At 36.4% G+C, this 15,061-nt stretch overlaps 1 protein-coding gene across 1 annotated transcript in view; it reads right to left on the bottom strand.

Annotated features, from left to right (window-relative positions):
- The window catches only part of LOC119701008 (pinopsin-like), an 83,351-nt gene that overhangs the window by 39,938 nt on the left and 28,352 nt on the right, over nt 1-15,061 (bottom strand). The window contains exon 3 of the mRNA XM_038136827.1: nt 12,004-12,329. Coding sequence (XP_037992755.1) covers nt 12,004-12,329 — 326 coding nt within the window. The remainder of the gene's footprint in view (nt 1-12,003; nt 12,330-15,061) is intronic.

Here is a 15,061-nt window from a genome sequence, read left to right as displayed (position 1 = left end):
GCTATACCTTAATGTGTACTTTGATTTAGATGAAAACAATTGTTATCAGCAAGCTTCTTGTTGACTGAGACTAACTAACTGAAAAATGGTGGCGGGGGAGGGAATGGAGGAACAAAGGAAAGGAAAATGGTAAGGGAAGGAGAGGGAAGCAATTGTGTGATACTGTCAATTCTTGCTCACTTATGGAGTTGTACTTGGAAATTCAGAGCTTATGTTCTGCTCCTGGAACACCACCTATACACACAGGGTTCTCAGAGGTACTCTATGCGGACCAGGATGGTTTCCAGCTTGGATCATATTACATTAATCATATTATATTAGCCATATTATAATAATCTTGGAATCTGGGATTTCACCTTGAGTGTCTGAAATGCAGTACCATACTTGAAAGACAGTAATATTTGAATGTTGGTTTCTGAAGATATCTCTCTCGCTTTTAATCTCTCCTTGAACACTTCTTCTGTTGGTTTGATAGCACTTGTTACCCTTTTTGTACCTTTTCTGTTTTCCTTATATCCTTTTCAAATGAATGACGCGCACTCCTTGCAATATTCAAGTTTATACAATGGTATAACAACATTGGGGATGTTTCTTTCAATTCCTTCCCTAGCAATTTCTAACATCATATTCATTTTGATTTTCCCAAAGAGAGAACTGATTTTTTCATTAAATTACTTAAGCTAACTCTGCCATGTCTTTGAAGAGCCCTTTATCATGCATGTATGTATATATATGATGTATGATAGAGTTACTTTGCAGAAATAACTGTACCTCAGGTGCTGTTACCACCTGGTATTGCCCACCTCACACTTGATCTGTGACATTGCTGACAAAGCTACTCACGTGCAACTGGGGATGTCACACACTAAGGATGGACATTCGGCATGCAGCAAGCAGTCAGATCTGTGTTTCACTCTCTCAATCTGCAAACTAATACTACTTGAAATTGTATAATATAGCCTTTATTTTGCAAGGAAGAGATTGGCACTAGAACAATTTTTTACAGCCTAATTTTGTTTTGGATATGCTTTTTTTTTTGGTTTTTTTAATACAATTACAGCCAGGAAAAATCCACACAGATATTTTTTAATTTAATAATTCTCTAGAATTCCTTCTAATTCTAATTTCAATAGGGTCAATACATCTGGGACAATTAGTGCCCAGATATATATAATATTTTAGCAATGGTTCACTAACAAGTTCAACCCTCTCCAAGTCAGTATTTATTAAATAAAGATATTGCAAGTTCAGCTCACTTGTGAGCAACACTTTTATTTCTGAGTTTTGGGACAGAAGAATTCTTCACAGTGCAATGAGTAAGTAGGGACAGATTTAGTTAGAGCCAGTAAAAACCTGTCCAGTGTGAATTTAATGACCTCAGAGGTGGTGTAGTCATATAAAATTCCACCATTCTTCTGGAAAGGCTGAAACTAATCGAGCAATACCTGTACCTCCCTAAGGAAAGGTCAAAGCAAAAAGAAGAATGAGTTAACAAGACGATTCAGCAGGCTGGAATTGTATTACTTTTAACTTGACATTTAGACTGAATTAACATCCTGAACTTACTTGGCAAGCAATGGAGAACAAAGCAAATCCATTTAATTATATATTGAGAAAATCCAAAATGTTCCAGGCTGACATGGCTAAGCATCTACTGAGCCTTGACCATCCTGGAGCGCAGAAGAATAAGCAGGGCAGAAGAGCATTTACACTGCTGAATAGTGAGAGAAAACACACAGAAAGAATATTCTCCCAGGAGCAGGATGCAATTAACAAAAGGCAAAGGCCAGATTACCAACCACAGTTACAAATTTTCTTCAGAAAGATTAAAGATTGATGCAGAAAGGCTAGGTTACAGTAATGTGAAAGTCAATTCTTTCAACTTGACATTTTAAGTGAACTGAACATTTATCCTGAAGTTGCTCAGGGAGTGAGAGAGAAAAAAGTATCAGGTAAGGCCTTTAAGGACTTTTATTGAACTCTTGCAAGCCATAACAATGGAGAAAGTACAAAAATTATTCAAGGTGAATTTGTTAAATGAACTTTCCCAGAGACAGGTGTTTTTAAATGCCCAGCTGCATGTTGAGGGCATCAGAGCAGAGCAGAGTGCTACCAGTATTTAACCAGGGATAGCCACAACCAGGAACTAGTGGCAATATTCAATCTATTTTCTGTGCAAGGCAGTAGCTTGTGTGCAGTATTTTACAGACATATAACCAAATTTTTAAGTACGTTTAATGGGAATACAAAAATGTGTATACTTCAGTGTGCTCCAGGTAAGGAAAGTTCCATTCTTTATGGGAGTGTTTGCATGATTTTATTTTGTCTGACTGTTTTTAATTTAGTTTCAGAATATTTATTAATTTATTCCTTTTTAATTTCTGTGAAGGTCGGTTTTATTCAAACTTTGTTTTTATTTAGTCTTTATTAGGCCAGATATAAGTAGCAAGATTTCATGAAAATGGAAATCTATCTTGCCATGTTTGAGCAGTTTCAAGTGAAGTGTTATATTACCAGATAAAATTAATATTACAGCCTTCTGAAACTGCAATGTTGTGCCTCTTCTGCCACGTAAGTGACCAGAAACAAAGCACATATTGCTGAGATCCCCTTAGAAAACACCTTATATGCTTTTTAATACCTTGGAAGCTGTTTAGTTGACAGGTCTCCCATTTAAATTCAGGTTACCACTCCCAAATACAGGAGAAGGTCTGGAATATACCCTAAGGTACCCTAGCACCTACTCATCCATGATTGATTTAGCTGCATAGCAGGTGTCAGTTGTACTACTAAAAGTCAAATAATCACCCATTCATTGTAAGCCCAGGTGACTCCACCTCAAGCCAGAGATCATTGTTTGCTACTTTAAGATGCATATGGTGTAGACATTTTAAAAGAAGAACCATGGGAAAAAAAAGATGTTTAATTAACAGGGAAGTGAAGTCTCAGGACCCTAAACACTATAAATTAAGAGTGAATGTTCACTTTCCTTAGTTTTATACCTCGAAATAACATGGAAAGAATGAACTAAGACCACAAAGGGGACAGTGGTTAACTTACAATGAAAACTATATGTAATAGAAAAGCTGGGGACTCAAGAGATCAAAAATAACATGAGAAGTGGAGTAAAACACCTTATACATATTTCTCTGATGGAAACATTGGCTAATTGCAATCTTATCTTTTTCTTTCATATCCTTTACTTGTGCACAGGGATATTGATTTACTGCATGAGGATTCCTGAGCTTTTTAATATGAAGATCTTTATAATTCAGCAGCTGAAGAGTTCACCTAACAACTGCATTACCAATGAAGTGAAATTAAAATAAAACATCTGCCTAATAAGAAGAAACATAAAACATCATGTCTACACGATGTTATAGAGGGTATCAGTTCTCCTGGGAAGGTGTGGACGAGTGCTCCTTCATTAAAGGAAGCTCCCCATAAAGCAAGTGTCAGGAGGAAACTGGAAAGTGCCTGAACTGTATCTCTTTTCTTCCAGCACAAGCAGAAGTTTTGAAAAGCTATATGTTAGTACTTAATTTTAAAAAGCCTCAGAGGCCTCTATACTACATAGTTCACAAGGATGGGTTTCACTCTGCTGGAAGCTGCAGCGTTTTCCCACACCTGCTCAGGAACAGTCACCTGGCCCCCACAAACTGCACCAATTCTCTGCTGCAGCCAAACCTTCAGAAGTGCTTCTCTGGGAGACAATGCCACATTGCTGCTACATGTTGGACAATTAATTTTCCTCCAAGTCTTTAGTCAGGGAGTTTGCCTGAGGTCACAATTTAGTCTCTGAAGTGGAGTTAAACTACAGAAGAGTAAGTAAGTGCAGCTAAGTTCTTGCATGCTGAAATGTAAGTACAAAACTCTGCATGTTGTATAGTGTAAAATACCCTTCTGTACATTTAACCTTTCCAGTTTTATAAGTGGTGAGCAAAAAAGAAAAAAAAAAACAAAAAAAAAACAACAACCCCACCAAACAAAAAAACTCATGCTTTTTCTTATCAGGAAAAAGCTTTACTATATCATACCCTGAAATGAGTTGTTTTGAGTGCTTGGTATTGATATACATCATTTGCTGTAAACTGAGAGACTCATGAAACCACATGCTATTTTTTGTGGACATAATGCATCCAGAGATTAATGGATCAGGTCTTAAATTTCTATTAGCTTGTTATTAAAGATTATGACAGACTTATTTTCTCTCTGGTTTATCTAAAGTACGAAAAGTGGCAAACATAATGAATTCCTATTTTCTGACCAGCCATTAATTTGATTTACAATGAATTTGTACAGTGCCTGATTTATACAAAAGTTTTATCACTGCTTCTCTGCAAAACACAGACAATTAACTAATGATTTATACTCTGGCAAGCACAGGGGAAAGAAGATCATAATCTTTTCTCATGTCTGGTTCCCTTCCAGCATGATCAGACCTCAAAGATGAATCTGATGACATGCTATAACATTCGGTCGACACTTTTTAATCAGAAATGCTGAGAACAGCCCTGAGTGAGTATACCTGTCACTCGTGAGCCAGAAGTGTCTGTGTAAGCACAGCTGTTGATGTCCTTAAAGACTTTGAAAGGTATTTTACGTAGGATTGATTCACCATACCTTTACTCTCCTAAAAGCTGAGATGGTGAACTTATAAGCCTTGCAGCTATACACGAGGAAAATAAAATGTGAGCTTTCTCCTTTATTTCTCAGGACTTGACATTTTTCTCCACTGTTACAGAAAACACTGAACTTTATTCCCTTGAGACAGAATCCTTTCATAAAAACTGGTATAAATGTAGCGCACAAAACTGAAATATTTTTTGCAGTTGAAAACAGAAAACCCCAAAAATCAATACTATATTTACAGTGTTTTCATGATAGCTACCTAATAATCACTTTGACTCCTGGGAAAACCCTAATAGCTATGAAAGAGTTCAAGACTAATTAACCACTTTAAAAATTAAGCATGCTAGTAAATCTTCTTCCTAGCTAATGAAAGCAACTTTTTATTCAAACAGGTTTCCCACTAAAATAAAATGAAAAAAATATCAGCTAACAGGAATAATCAGCACTTTCTTCACTGAAACGTTCTTGAACAAAAATGTAAGGATATAACTGTCTGAAACATGAAAATTGCTGTATGAATGTCAGAAGTTAGTGTCAGAATGCTACAGATTTTGCTTCAAAAGTTATGCTATGTTTGTACTTTATGTTATGACCTGGCATTAAATAGCAATGACATAATGGCATAACAATTTAACTATTTTAGCATTTTTTTGAAAATAATTGAAAACATGTACCATTAAAAATATAATAATTATTGGTATGCCATATCCTCTTTTCAAGGTAAAAATATTTCCTTGTTTTGTTATAATATAATTTGCTTCTTTTAATGCTACTCATCCTATGTACCAGGAGCTGAAAAAAATTTGCTGGTTTTGAGAATAATCTCCTTGGTGTGAATTTCTTTCTCTACTGAGTACAGAGAGAACATAGAGGAAAAAAAATAGGATAGATAGATTCTTAAAATGCCTTGAATTCTCGCAGGTAATTTCTCAAAACCACGTGCTTTCCTTCAGTACAATAGAAATAGTAGTATCAGCTTTTCAAAGCCTCGGAAAATCAGCATATATTCACAGCATTTTCAAACCATCAAAGGAAAAATGTATGGAAATCACTGAAGGAAGGAAGGAAGGAGGAGATCTATCTTTGTAAAGAATGGTGTGAGGGTAAAGGAGAAAAGAAGTAATGGGACTCATGGGCTGTGAAGATGAGAGTGTTTACAGAAATTATCAAAAAAAAATTAAACAGAACGAGTTGATATGCAAGGATTTCTTATGTACATAATACCATCTACAGATCGCAATCGGAGTCTAAATAAATTACATATTCAACAGAATTTAATAACTTACTAAGAAATAGTGAGACACGGCTTTTTCTTTTCCAAGTATTCAATGGCTTTTTGATTCCAGATATCAGTTCACCTACAGAATGCTAATAATTTTGATCATGTTTAGAAGCCAAGAAGACTTGAAAATAATCAGAACTTCAAAGAACTGATCACTGATCACAGATACATACTATATGCAGTCTAATGTCTTTCAGTGCTTCTCTACTTTGAAACAACAAAAAGCAGACAGCTTTTCTACTGGAGATATGATCTAGAAATTCTGAAAAAATTACAGTGTTACACAGCAATGCAAATTGCTCTCTTAAAGCCCCTTCTTATGGCAATTACCATGGAATCAAACAATAAAAAACCAGCATCTGTTATCACAAAATATTCCTGTTATCACAAAATCCAAAAAATGGTCTGTTGCCAGCTTTGAGTTCTGGCTGTAGAGTGGCTTGCACATGAAGTATTTGGCAAAGGTCAAACAACTGCTCTGTAAGCAGATGTTGAAAATTTACTGCTAGGTGCTTGCTGAACGCTGTACAGAAAATTTGGAAATATTTATTTTTATTATTTTTTGTGATAGGCTGTATCACTTTATAGCAGTTGATAATCCAGCTAATGCTTTTCATTATATTTTGTGAATTTGTTATAATTCTCTCAACCTGAGACCTATATTTTAATAAGTTCCCTTTTCTTCATGACGATGTGACAGAAGACATGTATTAATTAATTTGCAAACTAAATCTCTTTTTCATTTGAATGACATGTAATTACTATATATTTATGGCAAGGTTTAAAAAGTAAAGGCAAAACTAATTATGATTTTTCCTCTATGCCACCAGAAACTAGGAGGGAAAGGGTATATGGAGATCCAAAGGAAAGAAATAAAATTTATGAGTATATGGTAAAAAAACAAGATATGGCTTTCTAATGAGTATATCTGTCTGTTTAAGCTTAGATGCAGCAAAGGTCAAACATACCTGAAATCAAGTCAAATCCCAAACATACTTAATCCCATTTGAAAGGGATGATCTACAGGAACTATACAACCAGGTCTACATCATCTTCACCTGAATTACTTTTCTTAGGACTTATTTTTTTTAATTAAAAAAATAGAAAAATTTTGAACTTTGCTTCTATGACTACAAATCTGGGTTTTTTTAGGGTTCTAAGAAGTTAAGATTTAATGGTGCCTAATTGCTTTATCAGTTTTCTCAACATAAATCATAACTTCAGTGCCATGAAATACGAACTTTCAGAAAATCAAGTTTCTCCATAGACAGGCATATGAAGCACATGAAAGAATAATGGAACAATAATTATGTTCCCATACTAATCTTTGTATTATGTGAAGATTTTTTTCAGTTTCAATGACTAAGCATTCTGCCCTAATGTGCTCTCTTCCTCCAAATGATCATTTCCAAAAAAGATGGAAAACTGGAAACATCCACAGGCGTGTTCCTTCCACTTTGTTGTCCTTTCCTGACTACTTTAATGAATAACAACACAGTAAATGCTTTTACAGATACTGTTTAACTGTTCCAAATAGTACAGATATAAAACAAGATTAAGGAATCACAAATAATAAAAATTTACTTCTCTTCATTCCTTTTTCTCTTAGATTTCCAGTGTGGGCACAGGATATTTCAAAACCACCACTGCTGTTTATACCCAAATCTTTTAAAAATAACCTAGAGTCAAAATCTCACCATACAGATTTAAAAATTTGTTTCCTTTATAACCAAGTGATAATTTCACTCTGAGGCATTACTTTTGACATAATAGATGGAAGCACATTTCCTCTGCTAAATTTAGTATTTTAAAATCTGGAAGAGGAGTAAGAAAGAGGAACAGACAGCTCTCTACTGTGTAACTGTGACTTTCCCAGTTCCCCAACAAGATGACAAGACTCATAAAAGTCAGGAGATGGGACAATAAAAAGTTGTCTGGGTCTCCTATGATGTCTGGAAGTCAGAAATCATGTGGCACTTTTCAAAAGAAACAAAAAAATTGCTGTAGAGAGAAATAGTTGGATAATTCCACCACCTGGACTCACATTTTGGTCACTAGTTAAAACTAGAGGTTTTTGAGGAATTAAACAAGAATAGGGGCATCACAGGATGGAGGACATACTGGTAAGGCTAACTTCTGCCTCATACAGTCTTTAAATTTTCCCTATTTTTTTTTTCTGTTTTCTTTCTTTTTTGTTTTTCAAAGACAAAGTAGAACTGGAATAATGACAGGAAAAAATAAACAAAACAAAAACCATTACACTATAGGACTATCAGGTCACATTGTAAGTCCACCTACTCCAGAAATCCATAAAACATTGGCCCTTTGCCACTTCAACACACAGTCTCTTGCAGAGTAAGAATTGCATGTTTAAGTCCTTATGCTCTGCTTAGAGTCCTTTTTCTTGTTTTCCATGTCCTAGCTAAGTTTCACAAAATGTTGCAAGCTTTGTTCAAGCACGGCTTTCAATGAAAGAAGACTGACAATGAGACAAGAGTCTTTAATAAAACCAAACCAAAAACTTTTCTTGAAATATCCTTCTGGGGCTCTTCTTGTCCTTGGGCAGGATTTTTGTATGTAGGAGATAATGTAGGCTGAAGAGATCTCTTTTTAAAAGTTTTCCTAATTTTCATTAGGCTGGTTCACATGAGTTCTCTGGGCCCCTCAGTGGAGGATTTTAATCACATTGTGTCTTTTGTGCTACAGTGATCACAATGCTAATCTCTGTAATTCCACATTTGGGAGCCCACTTTTCAAAGTGTAAACAGCTGACAGTGACTTCAGAAAGAACATTTTTCCAGAGGGAATGAAAGAGTAGAGTCACAGAGAAGCATCATAAGCCAAAAACTGAAAAAAAAATTTCCATGATTGTAAAATGAAAAATAAACCATCCTCAATTTCCTTCCCTTGTGCTGTAGAATGTGCATGAATAAAATACATGTGAATAAATTTTGTAAGGGAGAAAATTTTGCCCCTTTGATCAGACTCAACCATCCAGATAAAGCCAGCCTGGGAAAAAAACCCCATAACTTTATTGAAAAATGTAATTCCTAAGGATCTTCAAGCGTGGTAAATGTTGATAAAAAGCAAGAGCTCTGAGATAGTGGTGGAGTTATGTTTTAATGTTGTTTAATGGCATTTGCTATTATAAATTATGTTATTAAATACTATTAAATATTATTATAAATTATTTGCTATTATAAATTATGTTAATAGCATTTGCTATTAACATAATTTATACAAGGGTGTTATTGACTTTTAATTCCTTAAAAAGATGATCTTTCATAAAACCTGTGTTGATGAAATCCTTTATACCATTATGTCAGCTTGCAGCTGACTTCATGGGATCTATTAACGCTTCAAGTGACAAATCCTACAACACCTGACTAAATTTAAGAAGAAAAAGAGAAAGGTAGACCTATAATCATTGTCCACACAAAGGGAAAATGAAGGCACCATGCCAGTTCTTGAATTAGCTATCCCAAATATCTTAAGATATTTCTCCCACCTCAATAAATTTACACTGCACTATTAACAATAGCATAACTCCTGCACTCTTGATTTCAGGGTGCAATACCATTATTGCTTCAATGTTCTAACATAGAAAACTTCTACAGATCTGGCAAAATCATGAAATGCAGTCAGAAAATCTAGCAAGGAGCTGAATTTGGGACAATGCACCTACCAAGTTTGCCATGCTCCCATATTTTTTCAAATACATACCACAGAGGGTCACAGAAGGACTTTAATCTACAAGGCCAGAAAACAGCAAGATAATTTTTTTTTTTTTGTCCATGCCAGAAAGTTACAGCATTACCATGAATGTAACTCTCTTAACCTTTTTTAAATAATCCTACCTACTCTTTGTAGTTTTATATAAGAACTACTATATGCTCATTTGCATATTGCTCATCTCTTCCTCTAGTTTGAAACATGACATACTTTAGCATTCCATGAACTATCCCATTATTTATTACAGAACAGTTAAAGGACCTCAGACCAAAGGGAAAGAAGCCTGTACTTCAGTGACTGTGTCATGGTATGTTCATTACAAATTTATATATACGTCACAAAAAAATTATGAAATGCAAGGTTTTAGGATTATGGTGGTGAAAATAATTCCTGGTACATCACAGAAAGCTAAGGACTGGGAAGTTTTCTGACTGAGATTTTCTTTGGTGAATATAACTTATCAATGTTTTATAAGCACCAGGAAAGCATTAGATATTTTGTGTAAAAATTTTGGGTTTAGCTATTCAAGACTTTACAACTACTCAGGCAGCTCTTAGGACCCCTAGTCATAACAACTTAAAGATATGATCTAATCCTCACTGCAGTGCCTTTGCATTTAACAAGTATTGGTTCCCAAAGGCCTGTCCCTCCAACAGCTTATGCAAGATAGGGTTCAATTTTCTTTCCCTTCCACCATTTACAAAATTTTTCAGGATCCTCTAACCTCAGCACCCTACAGGCTTGCAGATCACTCTGGAAGGCATGAGGAGAATGGAGGAGAGAGGATTGTGGAAAATGCTCTTCCTCCCCTCTTTTTTTTCCCCCCTCTGGACAGCTGATTAATCAATCAATGAACCTAATCTACCCAGTCTTCATGACCAAATACAAAATGGCTATAGAGTGCACATATCATTTCTATAATGCTCTGTTCCCTCAGTAGGTTTGCTGCAACTTCTTGAGACCAATCAGGCAGATCAGTGAGATCATGAATGCCTTTGATATAACTGAATTAAAAAACACCCAAAAAGAAAAAAAGTGAATAGAAAAACACAAGTTTGCATTTAGCACTAGAGGCTAAAGTGTATGCTACAGAAGCTTCATCCATGCAGATATTTGTATACTGTGGATGATTACTGTTGTCAGCAAGTGCAGTGAGGGCTGAAGGAAAGAGAAGCCAAAATTTTAAGAAACATGTATCTTCTGCATGGTTTTAGTACCACATGCTCCAAGATCCTGCTTCTTACTTTGAGGTGATGGCAAAAGAAACTGCTGTCCGGAGATGAGATATGGACTGAAACTTCAACTGAATGGTCTACAACAACAAGATTTTTTTTCTATTTTAATAGTGCACAACTTTTAAGAAGAGTACTAATGTGTGATTCATAAAAGGGATTTTACTGGCCCACTCAGTACTCAAAGAGGAGAAGATTTCCCATTGGGGCTTTAAGTGTAGTCTCAAAGTTTTGACAAATTGTGTAAAACAATCAAACTTAATTCCTAATGACTAATCAAAGCAAACTACACTCACTTTAATTCTGTAGGAGAGTCTCAGTTCAGGGTTTTCTGCTTTTTTTCCCTTTTAATACCCTTAGTTAATTCATCTGAACATTTTAAAAAATTGCTTTATATAGAACACCTATGCATTAATTCCTCTCTCATTATTCATCATTAAACCATTTCATTACTGTCCCAAGAGTATTCAAACTTCACAATACCACACCCTTTTCAGGGTCTTTTGTTTCATTTTGGAATATCTGCAGTGCACCTTAAACCACTGAGAGAAGTATCATTGTTGTAGTAGTAGTAGTAGGAGGAGGAGTAGTAGTAGTAGTAGTGGTGATGGTGGTTGTACTTAGAAAGAAAATTTAAATGTGTCCTAGAATTACAAGGAGAAGATGATCCTTGGGGTAAGTCAAAGAATCACAGTAGAATTACATTACTGTAGAGTTAAGATTCCAGAGATTAAGGAGCAGAAATTATTAAAAGTTACACTGCAAAACCAGGAAGAAGTATTTGCATGGATGTCTAATTCAGAAACAGGTAAACATGTATTTTTACTTCATTACAAATGCAAACTTCACTCTGATATGCTGGTTTCCCCATATACCGTTTTCCACAGTATCACCAACAACAAAATCCGTATCTGTATGATGTTATCTCTTTGTTTTGACAGGAGCTCCAGGAGAATTAAGATTGCTGAAGACCTCATGATCCTTCCTTGAGGATTTCTGCGTGTTTTCAATTTCATTTTGGCTTGCTGATTTGCTCTCTACCATCAGAACTTCCGAATTTGATAAAACAGAAATGCAGACCATGCCTCAGAGCAGTCTGCATTGTGAGAGCAGGCAGCTGCTTACCTGTTTGACCGCGTACAGGAGGCGCCCGTAGCAGTACACCATGACCATCACGGGGACAACCAAGCAGAAGATGAAGAGACAGATGATGTAGGACGTGGACTCAGCTGACTCTGAAGACCAGCGTACTGAACAGCTTGTGCCTGCCCCTTCTACCCCGTAACTGCTCCAACCAAGCAGAGGCGGCACGGTCCAGACCAAGGAATAAATCCAAGAACCACCAACTGCCAGCAGAGCCTTGCGGAAATCATCGCTGCGCTTGTGGCACAGGGTGAGAGTGCTGTAACGCTCGTAGGACAGCACGGCCAGGGAGATCAGGGACACGACACCTGCAATGAACCAAGCAATATAAATGCTTATTTCCATTATTTTGCATATATTCCAAATCCCAAGAAAGCAGATGATTTTTTTGGTTATTATATAGTTGAAGCAACAGTGAAAACTACTTCCATTATTCTCTATGTGTTAATCCTCATGGCTCCTGGTTGCTCTGTCCATCCTGTCAAATTTTGTTTAACTCAGATTTATCTTACATTGGAAGATTTTTATACTTGACAGATATTCATCTTCTAGTCAGGTTTTCAGCTTTATCTGTTTTAGTATTACTCAGGAGAAATCCATTTTCTATCTGAGCTAATAAAATGGTGAAAGATTCCCTTGATAAGAACTAGAAAGATTCCCTTGATAAGAACTAGAAAGATTCCCTTGATAAGAACTATTCAATTTTTAAAATCCTTGAGCAGTTTCAAATAGCATATTGACTTTTAAAAGGAAAAAAAAAAGAAAAAAGAAAAAAAAAAAGAAAGAAAAAAAAGCCATATATTTAAGACTGGGAGACCCAAAGTGAAAGAAGCTTTTACTTCTTTTGCTCTCCCCATCAGCCAGATGAATCTTCAATTCTGACCACTCATATATGGAAAAAACAGACAACCACATCATGACTGGGATAGGGCAAGTTGCAACTTTATTTACATATATATTACACAATCAGGTTTAAAAGTGATTTGGGTTAATATTAAGCCCTAGGTGTCACAAACCCATTATATCTTGCAGAGGAAGGCTTTAAAATTCTGGTTGCAGGATATTTCCACTCTTTTTCAAGGTTTGGGACCCAACCTCCTCTTCAAAACTGTATGGTTTTCTATGGTAGGTTCTTAGTCACAACGCAATGGGGAGGGTTTTGTTATTTCCTATGGTTTTGTTCTCCTTGCAGCTTCCTTGGAATTCTTGGTGATACAACACTGGATAGCACTTCCAGGATTTATGACAGAAGGAACTTGTTTGAAAAGCTTTAAAACAATATTTTAAAACCATACTTTCCAATATGCTTTCCAGTCCCCTTCCTTTTGCTCCTGCAAGAAGAAAAACCTGAAAAGATCAATGTCAGTCCAGCTCTTTACATGATTTTTTTCTTGATCTTTGCTATTAGCAACAGCCAACTATACAGCAGCACTGAGATATATAGCCTGCCAAAATTCTCTGCTTTTGAGTGGTACCTATTTCCAGTAAATGGGTTAAAAGAAAAGGTGTTCTTCTGGGGAATCCATAGCTGTAATCCATTTTCCCCATTTAACTGTCAGCTTCTCCTATAGCTCCTTCCGAGGCATGGAATAGAGGTGAGTCAGAAACTACCCTTGGGAACAGCACTACTCTATCCTTTATCTGGGAAAAAAACCCACACACAGACCCACACAGGGCACAGTAGGATATTTTCCCCAGGCACAGCATTTTGCTCCACTTTTCCTTACAATTCAGTGACTCATTTCTGAGTTAACTGGATGCAGGCACAGCTATTTCTGTCATCCTGACAACAATTTGCAGTTACTTAGCGCAGAGCTGGGTAGGCAAAGGACCCATGGGAAATGCAAGCACTGCTTGCTGCAATAGGATGCCTTATTTCTCAGGGAGAAAGAAAGCAAAAGGGTGTGAGGAGAAGGCAACTTTTGAAGAAGAAAATGTCTTTCTTGTTACAAGAGTCTACTAAATTATTTTCTGTACTGGGAAGTCAGTCCTAAAGAGTAGATATATTTACAGCTGTAATAGTTCCACTAAATTCAGGTGACTTATAAACTTGCTTTAAAGCTAGGTTGCTTTAGAGACAGGGAGACTTTCCCACCATCCCTCACCTAATCTGATTTCCTACATAACACCGCTCTTGAAAACCCTTGGACTCAAAAGCACAGAATCTACTGCTCTCTTCATGCTCACAGCCCACATTTAATTACCTTCACTTTCTCAGCATTGCTGCTTTCCATGTTTTTATCTGCTTGACTAAAGAGCTCCTCTCTATCAAAAACATTTAGCTCATGTAGGCACCTAAGGCAAAAACCCAGATTTTAAATTTGAGATGTAGGCCACTGGCAGGTGTTACAGATCTATTTCTGTACTTTAGATTTAACAATCATGGACTAACAGAAAACTGTCTCGGAAACAAGAAATCTCTCCCTTCCCAGCTAGGTGCTCTACAGCAAGGATCTATTGTTCTCGCTGTATCTCTGATGGCAATTGAGAATGCATTTTCCCTACTTTGATGAGATAGTAAGTGAGCTGTACTTTTGTTGAGCATTTGCTACATTCTTGAATGTGTAGGGCTGCCTAGAAAACCCAGACGGGATGTTCAGATTTCCCTAGCTTGGAGCCCTGCTTCCTGGATTTCTGCTTTCACCGCTGGGCTCTCAGGTCCAACCTGGCTGCCAGCTCTACATGCTCATGCCTGTGGCTATGCCACTGCGCAGCAGCTTCTTCTGGCATGTATTGTCGTGATTTATGACATCATTTACACTTCCTCTTATCTTCACCTATTGCCAAAGGAAGTTGTTTAGCTTTTCTCACACTGGTATTTATGATGGATGGCTCTGTGGCGTGGCTCTGAAGACAACTGACCATGAATGCAGGATTACTTGTTTTCAGACACAGAAAAGTTCTGTCTTATACCGGCATAGAATTAATGTTCAGATATTAAATTAGGATCACAGTGATGTCAGTCAAGAATAAATCAAATATTAGCAATCAGACAAACTCACAAAAGTTGCCTTTAAATGAGAGAAAATAATTTTCTTCT

The sequence above is a fragment of the Motacilla alba genome, chromosome 1, assembly GCF_015832195.1.
Source record: "Motacilla alba alba isolate MOTALB_02 chromosome 1, Motacilla_alba_V1.0_pri, whole genome shotgun sequence".
Classification (NCBI taxonomy): domain Eukaryota; kingdom Metazoa; phylum Chordata; class Aves; order Passeriformes; family Motacillidae; genus Motacilla; species Motacilla alba.
Note: the sequence above shows the minus strand (reverse complement) of the source record. Positions and strands in the feature narration are given on the sequence as shown.